Source organism: Aotus nancymaae, unplaced genomic scaffold (genome assembly GCF_030222135.1).
Source record: "Aotus nancymaae isolate 86718 unplaced genomic scaffold, 86718_ANA_hifiasm-v0.15.2.pri h1tg000036l, whole genome shotgun sequence".
Classification (NCBI taxonomy): domain Eukaryota; kingdom Metazoa; phylum Chordata; class Mammalia; order Primates; family Aotidae; genus Aotus; species Aotus nancymaae.
The window spans coordinates 28,300,224-28,321,420 of NW_026988450.1; the positions used below are offsets into that span (position 1 = coordinate 28,300,224).

At 34.4% G+C, this 21,197-nt stretch overlaps 1 protein-coding gene and 1 pseudogene across 2 annotated transcripts in view; both read left to right on the forward strand.

The window, feature by feature from the left end:
• Window positions 1–21,197, forward strand: part of ZC2HC1A (zinc finger C2HC-type containing 1A) — a 47,205-nt gene that overhangs the window by 24,645 nt on the left and 1,363 nt on the right. Inside the window, exons 6-9 of one of the 2 annotated variants that reach the window (XM_064384288.1) lie at window positions 6,381–6,480; window positions 7,379–7,478; window positions 14,443–14,559; window positions 17,627–17,734. In XM_064384288.1, the coding sequence (XP_064240358.1) occupies window positions 6,381–6,480; window positions 7,379–7,478; window positions 14,443–14,559; window positions 17,627–17,734 (425 nt within the window). The remainder of the gene's footprint in view (window positions 1–6,380; window positions 6,481–7,378; window positions 7,479–14,442; window positions 14,560–17,626; window positions 17,735–21,197) is intronic. The other variant, XM_012450928.2, reaches the window with a different exon arrangement.
• On the forward strand, window positions 177–2,694 carry LOC105716322 (RNA-binding motif protein, X chromosome-like; annotated as a pseudogene).

Genomic DNA, 21,197 nt, shown 5'->3' on the forward strand with positions numbered 1-21,197 from the left:
TGTATTTTTATTAGAGACAGGGTTTCACCATGTTGGCCAGGCTGGTCATGAACTCCTGACCTTATGTTTCACCCTTCTTGGCCTCCCAAAGTGCTGGGATTATAGGTGTGAGCCACCAAGCCTGGCCTTTGACTAAGATTATATTAAATTCATAAATCAATTTGGGGAGAATTGACATTGTAACAATATTGAATTGTTCACTTCATGAACTTGTTATATTTTCTGATCATTTAGATTTTCTTTATCAGTGTTTTGTAGTTTACATTATATAGGTCGTACACATATTTTGTTAGATTTTTCTAAGTATATCATGTATTTGGATGATCTTGTAAATGGCATTTTATTTTATTTCATTTTTAATTGTTTTTTGCTTGTTTACAAAAACTGAGGATTTTTGTATATTAATCTCATACCTTGCTATTTTGCTAAATTCATTTACTAATAATAGACTTCTTGTAGATTTCTTAGGACTTTTCTATGTATACTGTCACATTAACTGTAAATAAGGACAGTTTTATTTTCTTCGCTCCAACCTTTTTGGCTTTTATTTCTTTTCTGTTATTTACTACACAGGCTAGACTAATAATTAAATAGAGATGATGAGAGTGGACCTCCTTGCCTTTTTTTTCTGTTCTTAGGTGAAAAGCATTGTTTTTTACCATTGTGTATGATGTTCCATCAATTGCTGAGGGAATTACGTTAAAACTATGACTTTTTTTACATTTCTCTTTAGTTTTGCCAGCTTTTGATTCAAAATTTTGAATTTCTCTTATTGTTTGCATATGTGTTTATGAGTTGTTATGTCTTCCCCATTTATTGACCCTTTTATCATTATGAAGCGTTCCTTTTTGTCTGTGGCAATATTCTTCATGTTGCAATTTCATGTGATAAGAATATAGCCATTTTAGCATAATTATGCTCCCTTCTTTTCTTTCTGTTCTTTAACTTATATTTGTGTTTTTGCATGGCTATAATTGGTTCTTGTATTTCTTTTTTTTAAATTAATCTGGTAACTTAATCTTGTCGGTTGAAATGCTTGTCACTTACATTTGATACAGTTATTATTGATTTGGTTATGTTTAGGTCTGTAATCTGTTTTCTCTTTTTGTAAAAAATTCATTGCTGCTCGTTTCTCAGTAGTGCTAGTGGCTTTGTGGTTCGGTCCTCGGACCTGGCAGTTGCCACTGGTGCTGAGCTACTAGGAAGCCCTATTGGTCAGCTCGTTGGAGCTTGAACTCATTGTCACCCCTTCAACTCACTGACAAAAAAAAAAAAAAAAAATGGTTGAAGCGGATCACCCAGGAAAGCGCTTCATCGGTGGGCTTAATACGGAAACAAATGAGAAAGCTCTTGAAGCTGTATTTGGCTAATATAAACAAATAGTGGAAGTACTCTTGATGAAAGACCGTAAAACCAACAAATGAAAAGAATTTGCTTTTGTCATTTTTGAAAACCCAGAAGTCGCTAAGGATGCAGCCAGAGACATGAATGTAAAGTCATTAGATGGAAAAGCCATCAAGATGGAACAAGCCACCAAACCATCATTTGAAAGTGGTAGACGTGGATTGCCTCCACCTCCAAGAAGTAGAGGCCCTCCAAGAGGTCTTAGAAGTGGAAGTGGAGGAACCACAGGACCTTTGTCATGGGGGAGGACACATGGATGATGGTGGCAATTCCATGAATTTTAATAAGAGTTCTTCCAGGGGACCACTCCCAGTAAAAAGAGGACCACCACCAAGAATTAGAGGTCCTCCTCCTAAGAGATCTGCACCTTCAGGACCAGTTCACAGCAGTGGTAGATTGGGAGGAAGAGCTCCTGTATCATGTGGAAGAGATAGTTACAGAGGTCCACCTTGAAGGGAACTGCTGCCCTCTCGTAGAGATGTTTATTTGTCCCCAAGAGATGATGGGTATTCTACTATAGAAAGCTATTCAAGCAGAGATTACCCAAGTTCTCCTGATACAACAGATTATGTACCACCACCATGAGATTATACTTCCGTGATTATGGTCATTCCAGTTTACGTGATGACTATCCATCAAGAGACTATAGAGATAGAGATGGATATGGTCATGATCATGACTATTCAGATCATCCAAGTGGAGGTTCCTAGAGAGATTCACATGAGAGTTTTGGTAATTCACCTAGTGCTCCACCTATAGGAAGACCCACGCCATCTTATGGTGGAAGCATCACTATGATGATTTCAGCAGCTCACGTGACACATATGGTGGAAGTCAAGACAGTTAGGCAGCTGAAGTGATCTCTACTCAAATGGTCATGGTTGGGTTGGCACACAAGAAAAATAGGGCTTCCCTCTTCTATGGAAAAGCAGGTACCCTCCTCCCTGTGATTCCTACAGTAGTTTAAGCCATGGAGCACCTAGAGGTGGTGGCCTTGGAGGAAGCCAATCTGATAGAGGGGGAGGCAGAAACAGATACTAGAAACAAACAAAACTTTGGATCAAAATCCCAGTTCAAAGAAACAGAAAGTTTAAACTATTCTGTCATAACTACCCAAGAACTACTAAAAGGAAAAATTATGTTACTTTTTTTTTTTTTTTTTTTTTGACACAGAGTCTCGCTCTGTCACCCAGGCTGGAATGCAGTGGTGCAATTAGCTTATTGCAACCTCGACCTTATGTTTTCAAGCTACTCTCCTGCCTTAGCCACCCAAGTAACTGGGATTACAGGTGCCCGTCACCACGCCCGGTTAATTTTTTTGTATTTTTGTTAGAGATGGGGTTTCATCATCTTGCCCAGGCTGGTATTGAACTCCTGACTTCGTGATCCACCTGCCTCGTGATCAAAATGCTAGGATTACAGGTGCGAGCCACCGCGCCTGGCCTCTGTTACTCTTTTTAAATAAGTTCCCCTCCGTAATTTTTATGTTCTTGTGAGGAAAAAAGTAAAACATATTTAATTTTATTTGGCTTTATGACATTGCTTTTCAACAAGCAAATGTTAAATGTGTTGAGACTTGTTGTACTAGTATTGTAACTTTCCAAGTAAAAGTGTCCCTGAAGGCCACTTTCTATATGATTTTTCCTGGTAAATGAGGCAAGCAATTCCAAGATCTTCCACAAAACCTCTAGCCATCTAAAACAGAGAGATGAATCATTCTCCCTGTACAAACAAACTAGCTATTAGATGGTGGTTGGAGTATGCTACTCATAAAATTTCAGGGTGTTTTCCAGCTGAAATCTCAATGTTCTCATTATGAGAAACCTGAAATCAGATGCCTATGTAAGGAAAGTGCTATTCACCGAGTAAACTCAAAAAAACAAATGGGTAATGCTGGCCATTTTGCCTTTCTGACATTTTCTTGGGAGTCAGCAAGAAACAATCCCCTTTCCCCTCTCCCGATAAGACCATTTAACTGTGTGTTAAACAACTGCAGAATACTAAATAAAAAGTTTGGCCAAAAACAAGCATGAAGCTGCAAAGATGCTTGCTTTTACTGTTTCAAATTTTTGCAACTCAGTAGTGTCTCACTTTCAAAGGAACAGCTTGATTGCAAAGAAGAAAATAGGTAAGCAATGAAGTTATCTCTAACTTCCTAAAGGCTTATGACATATTAAAAGTGAATCTATCAGCATTCATCAGATTTAAAGCATCAAATGCCTGTGAAACAGCAAAGATGGTAAGCAAAGCAAACTAGTTTTTCCATCTAAATCAAAATTGAACACTTCCTTCCTCATAGTACAGTGAAACATACTGTACCTCATAGCAACGGAAATGCCTTCTAGATTTAAAAAAAAAAAACTTTTGGAAAAAATAAATATTCAACAGCATATTAAAAGTCCACCAAATTCAACAGTTGGATTTTTTTTTTTTAAGCATGTGTGACACCTAAAGGCTTTAATAATAGAGCTGTTATTTACTAGTAGAGATCTGAGGCTTGGGAGAGGGTATTTTTTCAAAGTCCATTTTTGATGAAGACCTTTAAACATGCTTCATATGTTTTAACATTTTTTTCAAATCAGTCCTTTAGTCAGTATAGGAAGTGGCTTAAGTTTGTGTTCCCTCTTTTTCCTCTGTAAACCATTGCAAACTTGACATTTAATTGGATGCCTGACTTATTTTTAGTCTGTGAAACTATACTGTATGGAGAAAATCTTTTGCAAGTGGTCTTTAAAAAGCAAAACCTGAGGCAGCATGACCCAGGTCCAGCCATGAAGTTGAAAAAGATGCTCTTGAATATAGTAAACTTGAAGACCTCCAACTAAAAATCTTTATATTGCACTTATTCCTTCAAATAAGTTTTGTTGGTTCAACTTATGGATTTAATGTGGCAGTGCACCATTGGAACAGAATGATAATCTGTAAGCCATGCAACTTAACCATTTAAGCCATCCCAGTTCATCCCAAGCCAGTGAATCTTCCACCACTTAAGAGAAGTAGTAGAACATAAAATATATTAAGCTGCAAGTCTGAACTTGCCTTTTCTTTCTGGAAAAGAGGGTAGTAATAAGCAAGTTTTAAAGAATTTCCTTAAGAGAGATAGCTAGTCTTCATTTATTTAACTTTTGCAGGTTGAGAATTATGCTCATTATGGTGGTGAAACACTGATTTATTCAGTTTTAGAGAAATGTAATGCCTAAGTATTTGTAAGCCATTAAGTTGTTAATTTCTATTATGTATATAAAAATCTTTAGTATTCAGTATGTAATGCTACCAGGAACCCTTCTGCCTGTGTCCTGCCTAAAGACTTGACCTCTCAATGTGTAATAGGCCACATCAGCATACTTTGTTTATGCTAATCATTTTGCTCCTTTTTGATTGCTTGTACAATTTTAGTGGATCAGCAGTCCTGTTTCCTAATCTAATTTTATTAATTCTGTTTTTGTATACATATCTCTGATAGTTTGACAAATCTTTGTTAGATCTTATTTTCCCTGTTGCTATAATTTTAAGAGTCTTTTTAAATGTCTTTATTTATTTATTTTTAGTGGCCCAGATGTCCTTTTAAACCAGAAGCATCTCTAATGTTTTAAAAAATCAGTATCATTATATGGTTCATCTCCCGAAGTCTCATAGACATTTGTTAATTTGAAAGACATTTACTGAAGGTTTTGATTTTCTATTTTGCAGGTGCTGGTATAGTTGTGCAAAATATGCATGCTACTTTTTTTGTGTGTGACCCTTTATCAAGATTTAATTTTTTTTTAATTCACATACTGAGTTAGTTATAATGTTTGATTTCAAAATTGGTTTTAGTCTGCTGCTTTTGGTAGTAGTGCATCTTAAATTTTATATTGATTATTGGTTATAAAATGATTTGCATTTTGAAAATGATATTTAAAATTAATTTTTCACATGAAATCTTGATACCTTATTGGGCTAAATTCCAAGCACATATGCAAGTATGATTTTCACCTTATGGTTGAAGCACTGCGCTAGAACCAGCACGAGTGTCGTTGAAATTGGGGCATAACTCTGGGCAAGTTCATTTCGTTCTGTTGAAGCAGGTGATCAATAAGATACTTTTACACAGGGAACTGAGCAAAATTTGACTCAAAAAGAGAAAATAAAATTAATAGTGATGTCTCTTTAGAGGAGTAGAGAAATTAAAAAATCCAAGATAAGCTGAAATATCCAATCTTATGTCAATCCATACTCCATTAATTTAAGATGGTCTGGTGAGAATAGAGAAGCCACAGTTAGCTCTTTCTCTTCATGTCGGGGAAATCCATAAGGCAGCTCTTATAAAACTTGTCCAAGTAGAAGGTAATATTATGAATTTTTATCAATAGGAAATATGGCTGAATTATATATTTGGAATATAAAACCACATCCAGGAACATGTAAAAATCTTGACCTTTAAAGCTGCACCACCAAGTGAGCTTCACTAATGTTTCTAAGGTTTTCTACTAATGTTTGTTTGGTGTTTAAAATCTTAACTTGAGGAAGTATTTTCCATTAGACCTTTTTTTCTATTTCCTGTGAACTGGAAAATTTGCTCTTAGTTTGTTTTAGCAGTAGAACATCTGAGAGGGAGTCTATTTTGGAAAACGTTTGAGGTGACATATTTTAATCTATACTTCCTCAATTTCTGTAATTCAGTAGCTAATAAAAAGACTGTTCTTTTAAGGGAATGAGAGCTGTTTCTTTCCAATTTTTTTTTTTAACTGTGGTATAATACATGTAACATAAACTTTACCATTTTTGCCATTTTTAAGTGTACAATTCAGTATATACTTACAAGTGTATTAATACATTAATGATGTATAACCATCATCACCATTCATCTCCATAATTCTTTTCATCTTGTAAGACTAAAATTCTAAACCCAAAGAATCTTAACTTTTGAACCACTACTTTACAATTCATAATCAAAAAGTGATGCTGACTGAAAAAATTTTTTTTCATTATTTTAGTATAAGCCACCTGCACTTAAAAAGTCAAATTCTCCTGGAACTGCATCATCAGGATCTTCACGATTACCGCAGCCAAGTGGCACTAGCAAAACTGTTGTAGGTAATGACTGCCATAAAGTAAATTGATTTGTTTTTAAACCATGTTGTCAGAGAAGGAAATAAAGATAGTGGTCTATTCTGGAGTATTAGGATAGATTTCTAATTAAGAAGAGATATAGAGGATAAGTAATTATTTCTAAAAATCAAATAACTTTCAGTAGTTTCTACTTTTAACTTTTTTTTTTTTTTAAGACAGAGTGTCGCTTTGTCTCCCAGGCCGGAGTGCAGTAGCATGATCTCAGCTCTCTGCAACCTCCTGCTCCCGGGTTCAAGTGATTCTCGTGCCTCAGCCTCCCAAGTAGCTAGGACTATAGATACATGCCATCACGCCCAGCTACTTTTTTGTATTTTAGTAGAGATGGGATTTCACTGTGTTAGCCAGGATGGTCTAGATCTCCTGACCTCGTGATCAGCCCACCTCAGCTTACCAAAGTGCTGGGATTCTTGGCATGAGCCACTGTGCCTGGCCACGTTTTTGTTGTTTTTAGCTTAAATATTTGTCCCTGATACTGTTATTGATGTATCATCTATTCAGAATAGTCAGACAAGTTCTTTCTTGATTCTTAGATCCGGTATTTTCCTCTCATTTTATGCTTGCTCTTCATAGCTTTCTGAACTTTGCAATTGTTCTTAGTAGACAAATTACTTAATAGTTAGAAGAAGATATTGACCACTGACATGTACCTTTGTTTATATATAAATTATAAGAAAGAAATTTAGAAATTAGAAATGAAGGATGCTATATGTTGTTTCCTGGAAATATCAGTTAAAAAATATCTTTAATGGTGATTTATAGTTACAAAGATTATTACTAAAGCATTGTTTTCTTTGCTAGATGCTCTGTTTTATGTAACTTTTTTTAGAGTATTGTTAAAAATAATGCTTTTTTTAATTATAAGGTATGCCTTCAGGTAAAGTATCTTCAAATACCAGCTCTTTGGGAAACAAACTTCAGACCTTATCTCCCTCTCATAAAGGGATAGCAGCCCCTCATGCAGGGTAAGTCTACATTGGATATAATGTATCAGTGGTGTATAGTTAAATGATATTAAGGTTTTATTATGCTTTGATAATTGACTTTTCATTAATCTTCATTTTCTAAGTTCATTTGTCTTTTAACATTTTGCTGGTCAGGAGCACACTCACTGCTGTTGAGTATCTAAATTTGCATAACCATTTTAGAACATAATCTGGTATTTATTAAAAGCCTTAGAAATCATAGTTTAAATTGAATAATTTTACTTTTGGGAATTTAGTCTAAGGAAATTTGAAATGTTGAAGATTTTTATACTAACTGTAATTTGCTAACCACCATGTGTCAGGCACTGTGCTAGACATTTTGCATATATTTTTGTTAAAACCACTTCATAATCATAGAATAAGAAGATCAGAGAAGCTGTTTACTCAAAGCCACGTAGCTGTTAAAAGTTAGAAGCAAGTTTGATTGTAAACGTTAGACTCTTTTTACATTTTTTTATAAAAACATTAAAAATAAATGAAATCACGTGTGCCTGAGCAGCTGCTCTGCCAAGACTCCCCATATCTGTGTGTCATACTGAAGGCCCCAGTGGAGTGGGTTCACGAGGGCATCTCCTGACCCAAGGGTTGTAAGTCACACGTTCACTCACAGCTTCCCTGGGCCAGGGAGGTTCCCTTGGCTCTGTGTTGCTCCCAGGTGGGCTGTTGTCCTGCCTTTCTTTTCTCCTTTTTTTGTGGATCAAGTTGTTTCCTTGATTAGTCCCAGTGTGAGTAAATGGATGTTTCAGTTGAAGGTGCTGTATTTACTTGCCTCTTTTCATGTTATTTTCAAGTTTAAGTTATCTGTGGCTCACATTCATTTTGGTTTTTATGTAGGAAGTATATACAAAGATATCTGTCAAATGACGGTAACTACTTTTGCTTCTAAATTCAGATTACATAGAAAATGGAAGACCTAAAAGTAATGTAATGTAATTATCATTATAGAAAAGGAAAAAAACATCAACCAACAATATCTTATGAGTTAAGTGATTTTTCTTATTGATGTGCTTCCAAAAATAAAGGCTATCCATAAGAAAGAAACAGGTTATCAGTAGATCAGGTAGTTAAAAAGTAAAAAATTCTCATATTTTAGTGGTAAGAAACTGATTTGATTAATTTTCTTCTCCATTGAATTGACTCATTGGATGGTTAAGTGAAATGTTGACATAGTAATATGTACTTTAATTTTACAAAATCATTTTACCATATCACAGAGAATTGCCCTCCATGTCAGGTAATAATGTTTGTTCATAGTGTTGTTTATAGTTTCATTTACGGTTGATCATGGATTAAAAGCTGATATTTTTCAATACTTCTATATACTGGCAGTTTTATCAGTTGGCAATATTAAATTTTACTGACACAGTATTCCTAGATAGGACATGTAAAACTGGCTCATATAATGAAGAGAGGCACTGACCTTGGAGTTAGGAGACTAATAAGTTTCTGCATCATACTCTGCCACTAAATAGCTTTTGGCATATATCTCTCTGTCTGACTCTGATAATAACTGTGACTCTGCTTAGACCTTGCAACTGATCCAAGAAAATCTGACCAACATACCTGGTTACTAATGGAAAATAAGCTTTTGCTAACAAGCAGAGATTTTGAGTACATGGATTTTGTGAGTTGTACATTGCTTATAATGCCATGAAGAATAGATACTTTTGGTTGTCCTATATCATATATAACTGTCAATTATATCTGTTCAAATTCCAATTGTCCATTCAGTATAAGGTACTTACAGATTAAAGAAAGGTTTCCAACTACTGGAAAGAGAGTGGTGGAGCTCATTTCTACCAATATATTACTATATTAACTGGAACATTACAATGTTACTGTATTAAATTAGAACCATTCAATGTTACTATATTAAATTAGCTGTCTGTTTGGTGGCTGAGTTCCTTTTTCTTTTTTTTTTTTTCTTAAGAATTATCAAGTAATGATTTGTTTCTCTTGCTAGATTGTAAGCTCCATGATGACAAATACTATGTCTGCCTTGCTTCCGTTTGTAACTGTAAAATCTAGCAGAATGCCTAGGCTAAAAAAAATTTTTGGTGAATAAATGAAAAAAGGTAATTAATAAATTAATTCCCTCATTGTCAATCTATTGGCACATCATGGAATTATTGTCCTGGTACAAGTTAAAGAATTATTTGAAGTTTGTATAACAACTTTTTATTTTGATTTATATGAATGATTCAGGATTGGATAAAGGTTGAATTAAAACATTTGATCAGGTGTAGTGCTCAATAAATCGAGCAGTTGCTGAGATTAGTAAATACTATTATTTCAGTGGATTGCAATTGTTTAAAGTCTGGTGTATGTAATCTTTATTGTGGTTCACTTTAATCAGGCATACCAACAATCTGTAATAGAATCATGCCACAAAGAAATTTATTTTTACACTTGGAAAAATTCTCATATGTTTGATTGTTTACTTCTAGTTTGTGTATTAGGCCAGGTGCAGTGGCTCACACCTGTAATACCAAAACTTTGGGAGGGCAGGGTGGGAAAGTCACTTGAGCCCAGGAGTTTGAGACCTGCCTGGGCAACATAGCAGGACCCCACTCATCTCCATTAAAGATAAAATAAAATCCCTAGGTCAGGAGTTTGAGACAAGCCTGACCAACATGGTGAGACCTCGTCTCTACTAAAAGTACAAAAATTAGCTGGGGGTGGTGGTGGGAGCTTGTAATCCCAGCTACTCAGGAGTCTGAGGCAGGAAAATTGCTTGAACCTGGGAAGTGGAGGTTGCAGTGAGCCAAGATCGCACCACTGTACTCCAGCCTGGGCAACAGAGGGAGACTCCCTCTCAAAAACAAACACCTTTTTAAACCTTTTTTAAAATATAAAAAAGCAATCAAATCAATAAATTTGTAGGTCAATTTTAACAGATTTGTTTAAAAAAAACACACAAGTGGAAAGTTTTTCCTTTGTTCTAAATGATAATTATCTTTTTTTTTTTTTTTTTGATTTGGAATTTCACTCTTGTTGCCCAGGCTGGAGTACAATGGCGTGATCTCGGCTCCCTGCAACCTCAGCCTCCTGGGTTCAAGTGATTCTCCTGCCTCAGCCTCTCCAGTAGCTGGAATTATAGTCATGTGCCACTACATCTGGCAATTTTTTTATTTTTGGTAGAGAAGAGGTTTCACCATGTTAGTCAGGCTGGTCTCAAACTCCTGACCTCAAGTGATCCACCTGCCTCGGCCTCCCAAAGTGCTGGGATTACAGATGTGAGCCACTGTGTTGGCCAAAAGATGATTATCTTTAATCTTAGGAAATTTTAGAAGTATAGTGAAACACAGATCTTTTACATAAATATTGCCCCATTTCAATTGTGTCATGGAGTTTACACAGTTGTATCTTGGGAACTCTGTTTTCTTAATGATTTATTACCAGTTTAAATGACTATCTCGGCTAATAATTTTCAGTAGCTAAACTACCAAATTTCAGAGATTTACTTCCTTTTAGTTACTGTGAAAAACACATTTACGAGGCCGGGCGCGGTGGCTCACAGCTGTAATCCCAGTACTTTGGGAGGCCAAGGCGGGTGGATCACGAGGTCAAGAGATCGAGACCATCCTGGTCAACATGGTGAAACCCCGTCTCTACTAAAAATACAAAAAATTAGCTGGGCATGGTGGCACGTGCCTGTAATCCCAGCTACTCAGGAGGCTGAGGCAGGAGAATTGCCTGAACCCAGGAGGCGGAGGTTGCGGTGAGCTGAGATCGCGCCATTGCACTCCAGCCTGGGTAACGAGCGAAACTCTGTCTCCAAAAAAAAAAAAAGAGAAACACATTTACTTTAGAGATCAACTGTAATACACATAAAATTAGAGCAACCAAATGTATATACGGAGCATTTTTAATTAAAAAATTATATTTTGTTTCTCATACCTTATTAAAAACATTAAGAAGTAAATGTCTTTTGTATTGGAGTAAATTTTTGTATGAGTAGGAAACATGCTATTTTCATAATCCAGTTTTTTGGTGTGTGTATTAAATTTGTGTGGAGCTTTATGTAAATTTTTATCAACTTTTATTGTTGATCTAGAAATGCTTGTAATAACCTAGAATTCCAAGGCTTGGCTTCTTATTTGGGTAACAATGGTTGAAGATTTTGGATAGGAAGCTAACTTTGCCATGGAATTGAGATACTAATTAGTAGTGTAGGATTGGTGAATTTAGGATCAAAAGTAGAGGTATGACACATTTCAAAACTTTGCCTTAGAGAAGTGGGTGTTCAATCTTTTGGGCCACATTGAAAGAAGAATTGTCTTGGGCCATGTGTAAAATGCACGAACACTAATGATAGCTGATGAACTGAAGAAAATATGCAAAAAAATTTCATCATCTTTTAAGAAAGTTTACGAATTTGTACTGGGCTGCATTCAAAGCCAGCTTGGGTGGCATATGGCTTGCTAGCTGCAGGTTAAACAAGATTGCCTTCTAGCATTATAACTAGAGAGGTGTACAAAGATACAAAATACCATCTGCTAAATTCTTTTCCCAATATTTTTTCAGAAATCATCTTTTTCTTATATCTCAATCTATAGTGCTTGCTACAGTTCTACAAGGTACCTATTAAGCCAGACTAAAATTACTTATTTACTAAGTGAATTCACTCTCCTGGTTTCAACAGTAAAGGATTTTTCCTATGTTAAAGTTTATTTCAAATCAGGAATAGGTTGATATCGTCACCATACTCATTCAGCTATGAGTATTTTGTAAGCCTGCAAAAGTGTTTTATGTATAAAATCTTGATTATTGGAATTTATAGATTTTTTTTGATAGATAGCTTAATGGCAACTTAGAATATAAATTATTAAGTGATTTTAGCCTAAAAATAGCATTCATTAACTTTTAGCCTAAGTAACAATTGAGTTGTGAATGTACATATACACACACACACACACACACACACATATAAATCGAGTTGAATTTTATAATACAAGTATGGTTCAAATCATTATTGGAACCTGTCCTTCAATTAGGTTTTCAAAATCTGAAAATATTGGCAATCTTTTTATATATGTAATATTTCCATTAGATAATTACCTTTAGATTTTTATTAGATTTTACACATCTTTCTTGAATTGAACTTTGTTGTATCACATGTAGGATTTGACCATTTCTTTTTCTTTTTCTTTTTTTTGAGGAGTCTCTTTCTGTCACCCAGGCTGGAGTGCAGTGGTGCCATCTCTGCTTACTGCAACCTCCGCCTCCCGGGTTTAAGCAGTTCTCTGCCTCAGCCTCCCGAGTAGCTGGAAATACAGGTGTGTGCCACCATGTCCAGCTAATTTTTGTAATTTTAGTAGAGATGGGGTTTCACCATCTTGGCTAGGCTGGTATTGAACTCCTGACCTCATGATCCACCTGCGTCAGTCTCCCAAAGTGCAGGGATTACAGGCGTGAGCCACTGCACCAGGCGACCATTTCTTATATAAGAGGAATATGTTTTTAAAATATAGTTAAAAGTTTTCTAAATTTTAATTTCAGTAACTTTTTTCTGAGAAAGAAAACTTTTATTCCTTGTTTTCAGAATCACAGATGCTTTTTCTTAGATAACCACTGTTTGGAACAAACATGTTTTGATAATTAAGGATTTAGAATAAAATCAGATTGTTTAACTAAAATTTCAATAGGTGGCTTTCTTAGTAATTTTTAACAAATTAAAAACATTTTAATTTAAAATATATTAGAAATTATACTTAATATATTTATTTAATGAAGTCTGCTTTTAAGAACTTTAAATCCTCACGTAAACACCACCACCTGCAAAGTATGAATATCAATGTTTTCAACAAAACGCCTGCTGTGTATAAGCTACTGAAAGAAGACAAATATTAATAAAATGTGTCCCTCCTCTTAGTTATCTATAATCTAGAAAGATGAACACATTCCTTTCAGACACTAAACTGCCTAAGAACAAGCATCAGATCTATCTTATTTACCACCACATCCCCAGAATATTCCACAGTGCCTGACATGTAGTAGATGACCAGGGTTTATAGTCAGTGTAAGTGAAGAAATGAATGAGCAAACATCTCTTAAAAAGAATGGACTTTTAAAGTTAGCAAGCAGTGATGTGTTATTCAGTAGGCAAATAAAATAGTTTCCTAATTTCCTAACTCAATTTTCCCTGCTCCCTATTATGACTAGATGTTGATTGGTGATAATTCATATGATTCAGTTATTTGGTTGGTTGATTCCTGCAGTTTGTCCTGCTATCCTCTAGATGGAAATCCTTTATAATTTTGGTTAAATTGTGTGTGTGTGTGTGCACGTGTGTGTGCACGTGTGTGTATGTGTATTTAGATAGAATGGCCCCTTACCATTATTATATGTGATTTTTAGAATTGCCATCCTTGTTTTTTCCACGCAGAGTCCTGTTTTACTTTGGGTAAATTTTAGAAATAAAGTCACTTTTTTGTTAGAAAGTCAGTGGGGTTAGAAAGTCAGATGAGGTAAATGTTATTTATTCAGTTTCTTATTTTTGGAATTATAAAAAGCAAGCAAATAGATAATATGAGGAATAGAGAAAGTTTTTATGAATTCAGGGAGGAAGAAAAATTATTTGTGAATAACAACGTTCGTTTCACTTACAGCTCCATGAATTTTTTTATTTTTATTTTTGAAATAGTTGTCTTTCCTAAGTTTCTTCATTGATTCCATTGCCCTGCTATGTGTAATCTGATATTTGTTTGGATGTGTAGGGTAGCCTGCATAGTCAGAATTTGCAGATCTAATAGTGAACATTTTATGAACTCTCTCTGAGGATTCTTTTGGACATTAGTTCTTACCTTGACAGTCAGATAAAATTAAGGGCTTTGGGAGTAGATTTCTGATGAACCAGAATAATGTCTTTAAAAAAAAACTTTATAAAAGGAAACAAACAGTAGCAATCTCCTTCTGGGTACACCTTTGTATATTTTAATAGTAATATGGACAAGTTAGGCCCTCCACTTCGAACTGGAAGACATGTGCAAAGGTTGTATGACAGTGATACAAAATCAGACAGTGCCATCAAAAGACATGAGTTAATACCTATTTACAAGTAAGTATTTGTAACTCAGTTTGGTTAATATTTTTCAGATATTTTCTTAAAAGCTTTATATAATGGAGTACTATACTATTAATGTCTTATACTTAAATCTGTTTAATAATTTCTAAGCCAAAATGTGCCAAATAATCTAGGATTTAAAACATTTTGAGATTATACATTTTATTCCATTAAATATTAATTTTTAGAGGTTTTAAATTGCAGTCACATTTAATAATTGTTTTTATTAAGTTTTTCTTTAGGAGTAATTAGGATTTTTTTATAGTTTTAAAAAGTAGAGTTTGAGAAAAATAATGCCTCGTATAGTATATGATATTGTTAGATTATCTTTTAGATAAGCAAATGGTGAACTATTACAAAAAGCCCAGGAAAAAAAAAAGATTTTAGGGAACTTTCAATCCAAGGGTCCTCAGTCTTTTCTTAGATGGTTGTAAATTCCACCTACAACCTGGAATGAGTATGACACTGCTGAATAACTCTTCTCTCAGTTCTGGCCTGGCTGGCTGAAAAGAGTGTGGCAATGGCAGTTATTTTGAAACTCTACAGCTTGAATCTTCAAGGTTTACTAATTTGGGTCTCAATTCTAGCCCTCATTTTCAATATGAAATTAAGGCCTAAAAATTAATTTACCTATTAATGGTGGAATATATATTATTAAACAGAGTAAGTTAGTTAACTTTTAAACCAACACCTACTGCAACAGTCTGCTTACTATGTAGGTAGGAAAAGTAATAATAAACTTAACTAGATAAACAAAGATAGGAGAAGTCTTTGAGATACTAGCAGCAGCCAATTGTTATTTTTAAGTAGTTAGTGATAAATCCTAGCAGGAAGAGTTTATGCCATAAGCTGTTTTTCATTGTGTTGCTTCTACTGTCGGAACCCTCTGAAGCAGATCTCACAGTAACAGTGACTAGCAGTAAGATGGACTGAGTACAATTCCAAAATTAAACCTTCTTTAATTATTCATATCAGCTGTAGCAGGTAGATTCTAGATACACAGTAAGAGTAATGCTTTTCAGATTCTAAACAGGAGGAAAAATTTGTGGCCTGTGTAAGACTGGGGCAAGATGTTTTTAGTGATCAAGACAGACAGTTGTGCTTCCCAATCTAAATGATTCTTGACATTCAGATTTCACCTCTTAAAAGATATTACTAAAAATAAATGACAAGTGTTTAATATTGGTAGCTATTAATGATGATAATCTCTTATATTTTCCTCTAAATATAAACATTTTGAACAACCTTAAGTTACTGATATGGTGACATTATGTGTATGTTCATGAGTGTATTTGTATTGTATATATAACTTATGCACTTAACCACCGCCCGCCCCCCGCAAGAAAAGTATTCTTCCTATTTAAATACCATTCTTTGACAATGATTTCTTAGAGATTGAATTTCTAGAAAGGGACTCTAGTAGTTCTACAATATCCCAAAAGAGGCTATACAAAAGAGTAGAGTACACCTCATGGATGGACTCGGAGTGAACATTTGAAGAGGTGCAGGGCATTCCATTCATGCACCGAGGTGATTCTTTGCTTGCTGAAGTTTAGAAGTAATTTAAAGAAGCAACCGTGCAAAGCAACCACTTTGAATGACAGCATTGTATATTGAGTATGAGTTCTGTAATATATCCCACTTAAGTTCAAGTACTGCTCTCGCCACATAATAGCTTCACAATTTATATAATCTCGCTAAACACACTTCCACTTTAAAAGAGGAATAATATCTTCTGAGATCTGGGGGACATTAAATAAGGTATATGTAGTACCTGGCTTCATATTTGTCATGTAGTGGATCTTTGAAAAGTAGTGGATGTTGTTATTACCTGCATGTACTTTGGAAGCAGCTATTTACAATTTTAGGGTACTCTCTCCTACTTTGCCATATAAGTAGAGTAAGAAGAATTTCAACCAAAGTTTAAGAATCTCTAATCTGGAGGTATATTTTAAAGTATTCTGCTTGTTCATATAACATAACACTGCTTACCTATTAAATGTAAAGATTTGATTAAAGCTTTATAGAAAGGGAGGGAACTATGCTTTAATGAACATCTAAATCCTAGCTTTTCAACATACTAGCAGTGTCACCTTGGGTAAGTAACTTAGGGGCTCTTTACCTCATATGTCTTATCTGTAGATGGACTTATTAATCCTATCTATTTCATAGGATTATTGGGATAAATAAATTTCTATGGGCAAAATAATTAGAATTGTATTTGGCATGGAATAAGCACTATTATATAAATGTAAACTTGTAGTGGCAATAGCAGTAGTAATAGTATTATCATCAACTATCTAAATATTTATATGAATTGTACTTTTTATCTCATAACCTTTCTATAAGTGATCATTTTATAAATGACGAGACTCAGACTCCTGTCACAAAGCTGTCAGTAGCATTGACATTTGCATCTAAATTCATCTGAATTCCCAAGCCTCTACTTTTAGTGTTATATCATCATTTAGCTTTCTAAACTCTCTTTGATTCTTAAAGTTTCAAAATGGAGAGTCAGAGATGATCCAACCAGAAGTCCTTTTGATTTTAGATCGCCCAGGGAATATTATATTAACTCGTTTATTTTAGTTGCTACTTTTAAGAACTTTCATAAATTGAATATTATCCTTTAATGTGACTGCCAAAAGAAATTCTTTTTTAACCACAACATATATGCCTAGAATAATAATAAAATGTGTGTTTATTTAATAGTTATCTATAAGCATTTACCACAATGTATGTTTTTAGGGAAATAAAAATTTAAACTTTTAAAAAAAATGTGTCTTTCAGAATGATTACTTTAAAAATTTCATATAAAGTATATATACATATTTTAGTTGATTTTATTTACTGTGAGGATAGGGTTAGTAACTGCAAAATTATCTGGTTTATCTTTAATATTAACTACTATTTATTTTCAGATTTAAGTTAATTATTGGGACTTTAGTCTTTTGAACTTCTCTGAAGCTTCTAAGTATTCTTTCTAATCATGTGAATACGTAATTTGAGAAATAGATGCTCACTGTTCAAACTTTTCCATTATTTTCTCTCTTTTTTATAGAGCTAATGTCAAACCTCGAAATTCCACACCACCTAGTTTGGCAAGAAATCCAACCCCAGGTGTGCTTACAAACAAAAGAAAAACATATACTGAGAGCTACATAGCCAGGTATGTTTAACTCTGCTATCCTAATAACTAAAATAAAAATGAGTATAGGACAGTTTTCCAAGGACCATATACAAACTAAGTAACAAGCTATTTATAGAAAACCTGATTTTTTTTTTAAATCTAGCTTTTAAGTTGTACACTTCTAATGGATTTGGGCAAAGTAATCTGAAAACCTTCTATAAAGGATTAACCATTCTACATGCCCATATGTGATTTATGGGAGGAGGTCAAAATGAGTTTGGAAGAAGTTGTTTCGAAACTACATGGATGACTTTGAGGGACTTACAACTTCAGTGGAGGAGGTAGCTGCAGATGTGCTGGAAATAGCAAAAGAACTAGAATCAGAAGGGAAGTCTGAAGATGTCATTGAACTGCTGCAATCTCAGGGTAAAACTGAAATGAATGAGGAATTGTGGTGGCTCACATCTGTAATTCTAGCACTTTGGGAGGCCGAGGTGGGTGGATAACCTAAGGTAGGAGTTCAAGACAAGTCTGGCCAACATGGTGAAACCCTGTCTCTACTAAAAGTACAAAACTTAGGTGGGCAGGGTATTGCATGCCTGTAGTCCCAGCTACTCCGGAGGCCAAGGCAGGAGAATTGCTTGAACCTGGAAGGTGGAGGTTGCAGTGAGCCGAGAAGATGGGGCCACTGCACTCCAGCCAGGGTGACAGGGCGAGACTCCGTCTCAAAAAAAAAAAAAAAAAGAAAAGAAAGATAGAAAGTGGTTTCTTTACTGAAATCTACTCCTGGTGAAGATGCTGTGAAGATTGTTGAAATGACAACAAAGGATTTAGAATATTTCATAAAATTACTTGATAAAGCAAAGCAGGGTTTGAGACAACTGACCCCAATTTCAAAAGAAATTCTGTAGGTAAAATGCTATCAAATAGCATCACATGCTATGGAGAAATGATTCATAAAAGGAAGTCAATCGATGTGGCACACTTGCTTCATTATTTTATTTTAAGAAATTGCCACAGCCACCCTGACCTTCAGCAGCCACTATCCTTGATCAGTCAGCAGGAATCAACACTGAGGCAAGACCTTCTACTTGAAGAAAGTTTACAAGTCCCCGAAAACTCAGATGGTTGTTAGAATTTTTTAGCAATAAAGTATTTTTAAATTGTGTACATGTATACATTGTTGTTTTAGACATAATACTGTTGCACACTTAAATAGACTACAGTATAATATAAAATTTTATTATGTACTGGGAAACCAAAAAAATTTATGTAATTTGCTTTATTGTAATATTTGCATTTTAGCAGTGGTTTGGAACCAAACCTGCAGTGTCTCTAAGGTATGCCTCTACATACCTTCTTTATAAAATAAAAACTTTAATACTATGAAGCTGTCTTGTACAGCTATCTATTCTCCTCAAAATTAATGTATAAATTTGTGAAATTTTCAAACAAAATTTGTGAATCTTGACAAGTTGTTTACAAAATGTATATGAAGCACAAAAGCCTAATATTAGCCAGGACAAGTTAAAGAGAAAAATGTGTGAATGATGTATGAAGCTGTAGTAATTAAGGCAGTGTAATACTGATTCAAGAATAGACAAACAGAACAATAGATCACAATGAAGTGTTAATCAAGAAACCTCAGCCTCATAAGTAACTGGAAATTTGCCACATTTCAGAAGTAGCAATACAGATTTGGGAAGTGGGAGTACTCTGACTATTGGGCATCCATATGTAGAGAAAAACTTTCTATCTCATATCAGGTATAAAACAGTCAGTTACATGTCAACAAAATTAGGCCTAAATGTGGAAAGGAAGGCTATCCAGATTTTAGAATAAAACATAAGAAAGTCTCATTTTCATCTGTGCTAGGAAAGGATTTCTTGAATAATTTAGCAAATGCAAATTGCATAGCAAAAAATTGATATATTCGATCCTGTCTAAATGCAAACTAGTGTTGTAAAAATCTCCATGGATAAAATGAAATAGCATGATTGCTTGAGAGAGGATACTTACTATATACATAAACCAATAAATTATTGTCTAGGAATTATCGGGAATTTCTACAAATAAAGTTTTAAAAAAACCATACAGTAGAAAATGGCTTTGGGTTTTGGTGGGAGTTGGGAATAGGGAATAGTCAATTCACAATAGAAGAAATCCAAATGGCAAAAATAAACAACACAAACATGAAAAATTATTCAGTCTCACAAACAATCAGGAAATGTACATTAAATAAGCGGTAAACTACCATCCATTTCACTCTCATCAGGTCAGCAAAACCAAAAAACTCTTGACAGTGCAAATGGTGTTAGAAAATGTAAGGAATCAAGATACTACCACTGGGGTATAAATTTGCCAACCACTATGCAAAGAAATTAGGCAATATCTATTTATGTTGAAGTTTTGATATTTGTTAATGTTAGTATGTGTGTTGAGTTCCTTGAGTGTGTGTACTCTAGCATTGAAATGACCTTTTATTTTTTGAAGTAGTTCTTACATATGTCATTGACAATAAAGCTGACTGATTTTCCCTTGGCACTCTTTCTTGCCTGGAGTTATGTATTCTAATTCATTAGTATCTTCTTTGTAGTTTAAAGGAATTATGCTTATGCTATAAATTTGCTCTCAATATCTAAGAGAGTATGTTTCCTGATGTGGAAGTTTGTAGTAATTCTACAGCCTCTCTCTAGTGGAGCTTAAAGAGGAGGGAAAGAAGTACCATAAAATGCTGACATTTAGCCTTATTTTTGTCTCTTTTAAATCCCTAGTACCTTTCATTAGAAAGTCCAGTGTTTGTTTGTTTTTATCACTCCTAAACTGCTTGTATGAAAGATGCACCCAAACTGGGTAGCACCTAGAATTCTTCAATAGCTACCTCTGTGGAAAAAAAAGGAATATTTTTTTTTTCTAGTAACGTCATGCTTATAATCCTCCTAGTGATTAAGAGTTCCCTTTCCAGGGACTTTAAAGTAAGTATCATGTTCTCAGAAGAACATATGCCACTAGGGAATGTAAACATGTTTTTATAGGAATCAAATAGCTGTTCTTCCAATTAATTATTTCATCAGTAGAATCTGCATTTCTTTAATGTCTGACATCTGTGATAAAACCTTTATAATCTCAAGCTTTTTGCTCTAAAATTTTGTTATAGTACATAGTTTAGCATCTATTTTACTTTTATTAACATGTTTTGCTAATAGAGACTTCCCTGTAAGAGTATGCGTAAGAGCTTGTTTTAAGTATTTATTGCATCACAATAATTTAATATAATTAAATAATAAAATTAAATACTACAGGTATCACCTTACAATCCTTGTGACCGAGGAGAGAGACTTGAAACCTAAGGATTTCTGTCTTTTTTCAGGGTTGGGTTTCAGTTTTCCCTTCAGAGATGGGTTTGCAGAAAAGACATCATAAATATTTATTCTGCTCCCAGTGTAGTAAATTCCTAGCACAGAGATGGAAAGCAATGTGGTTTGGATTTGTGTCCCTGCTC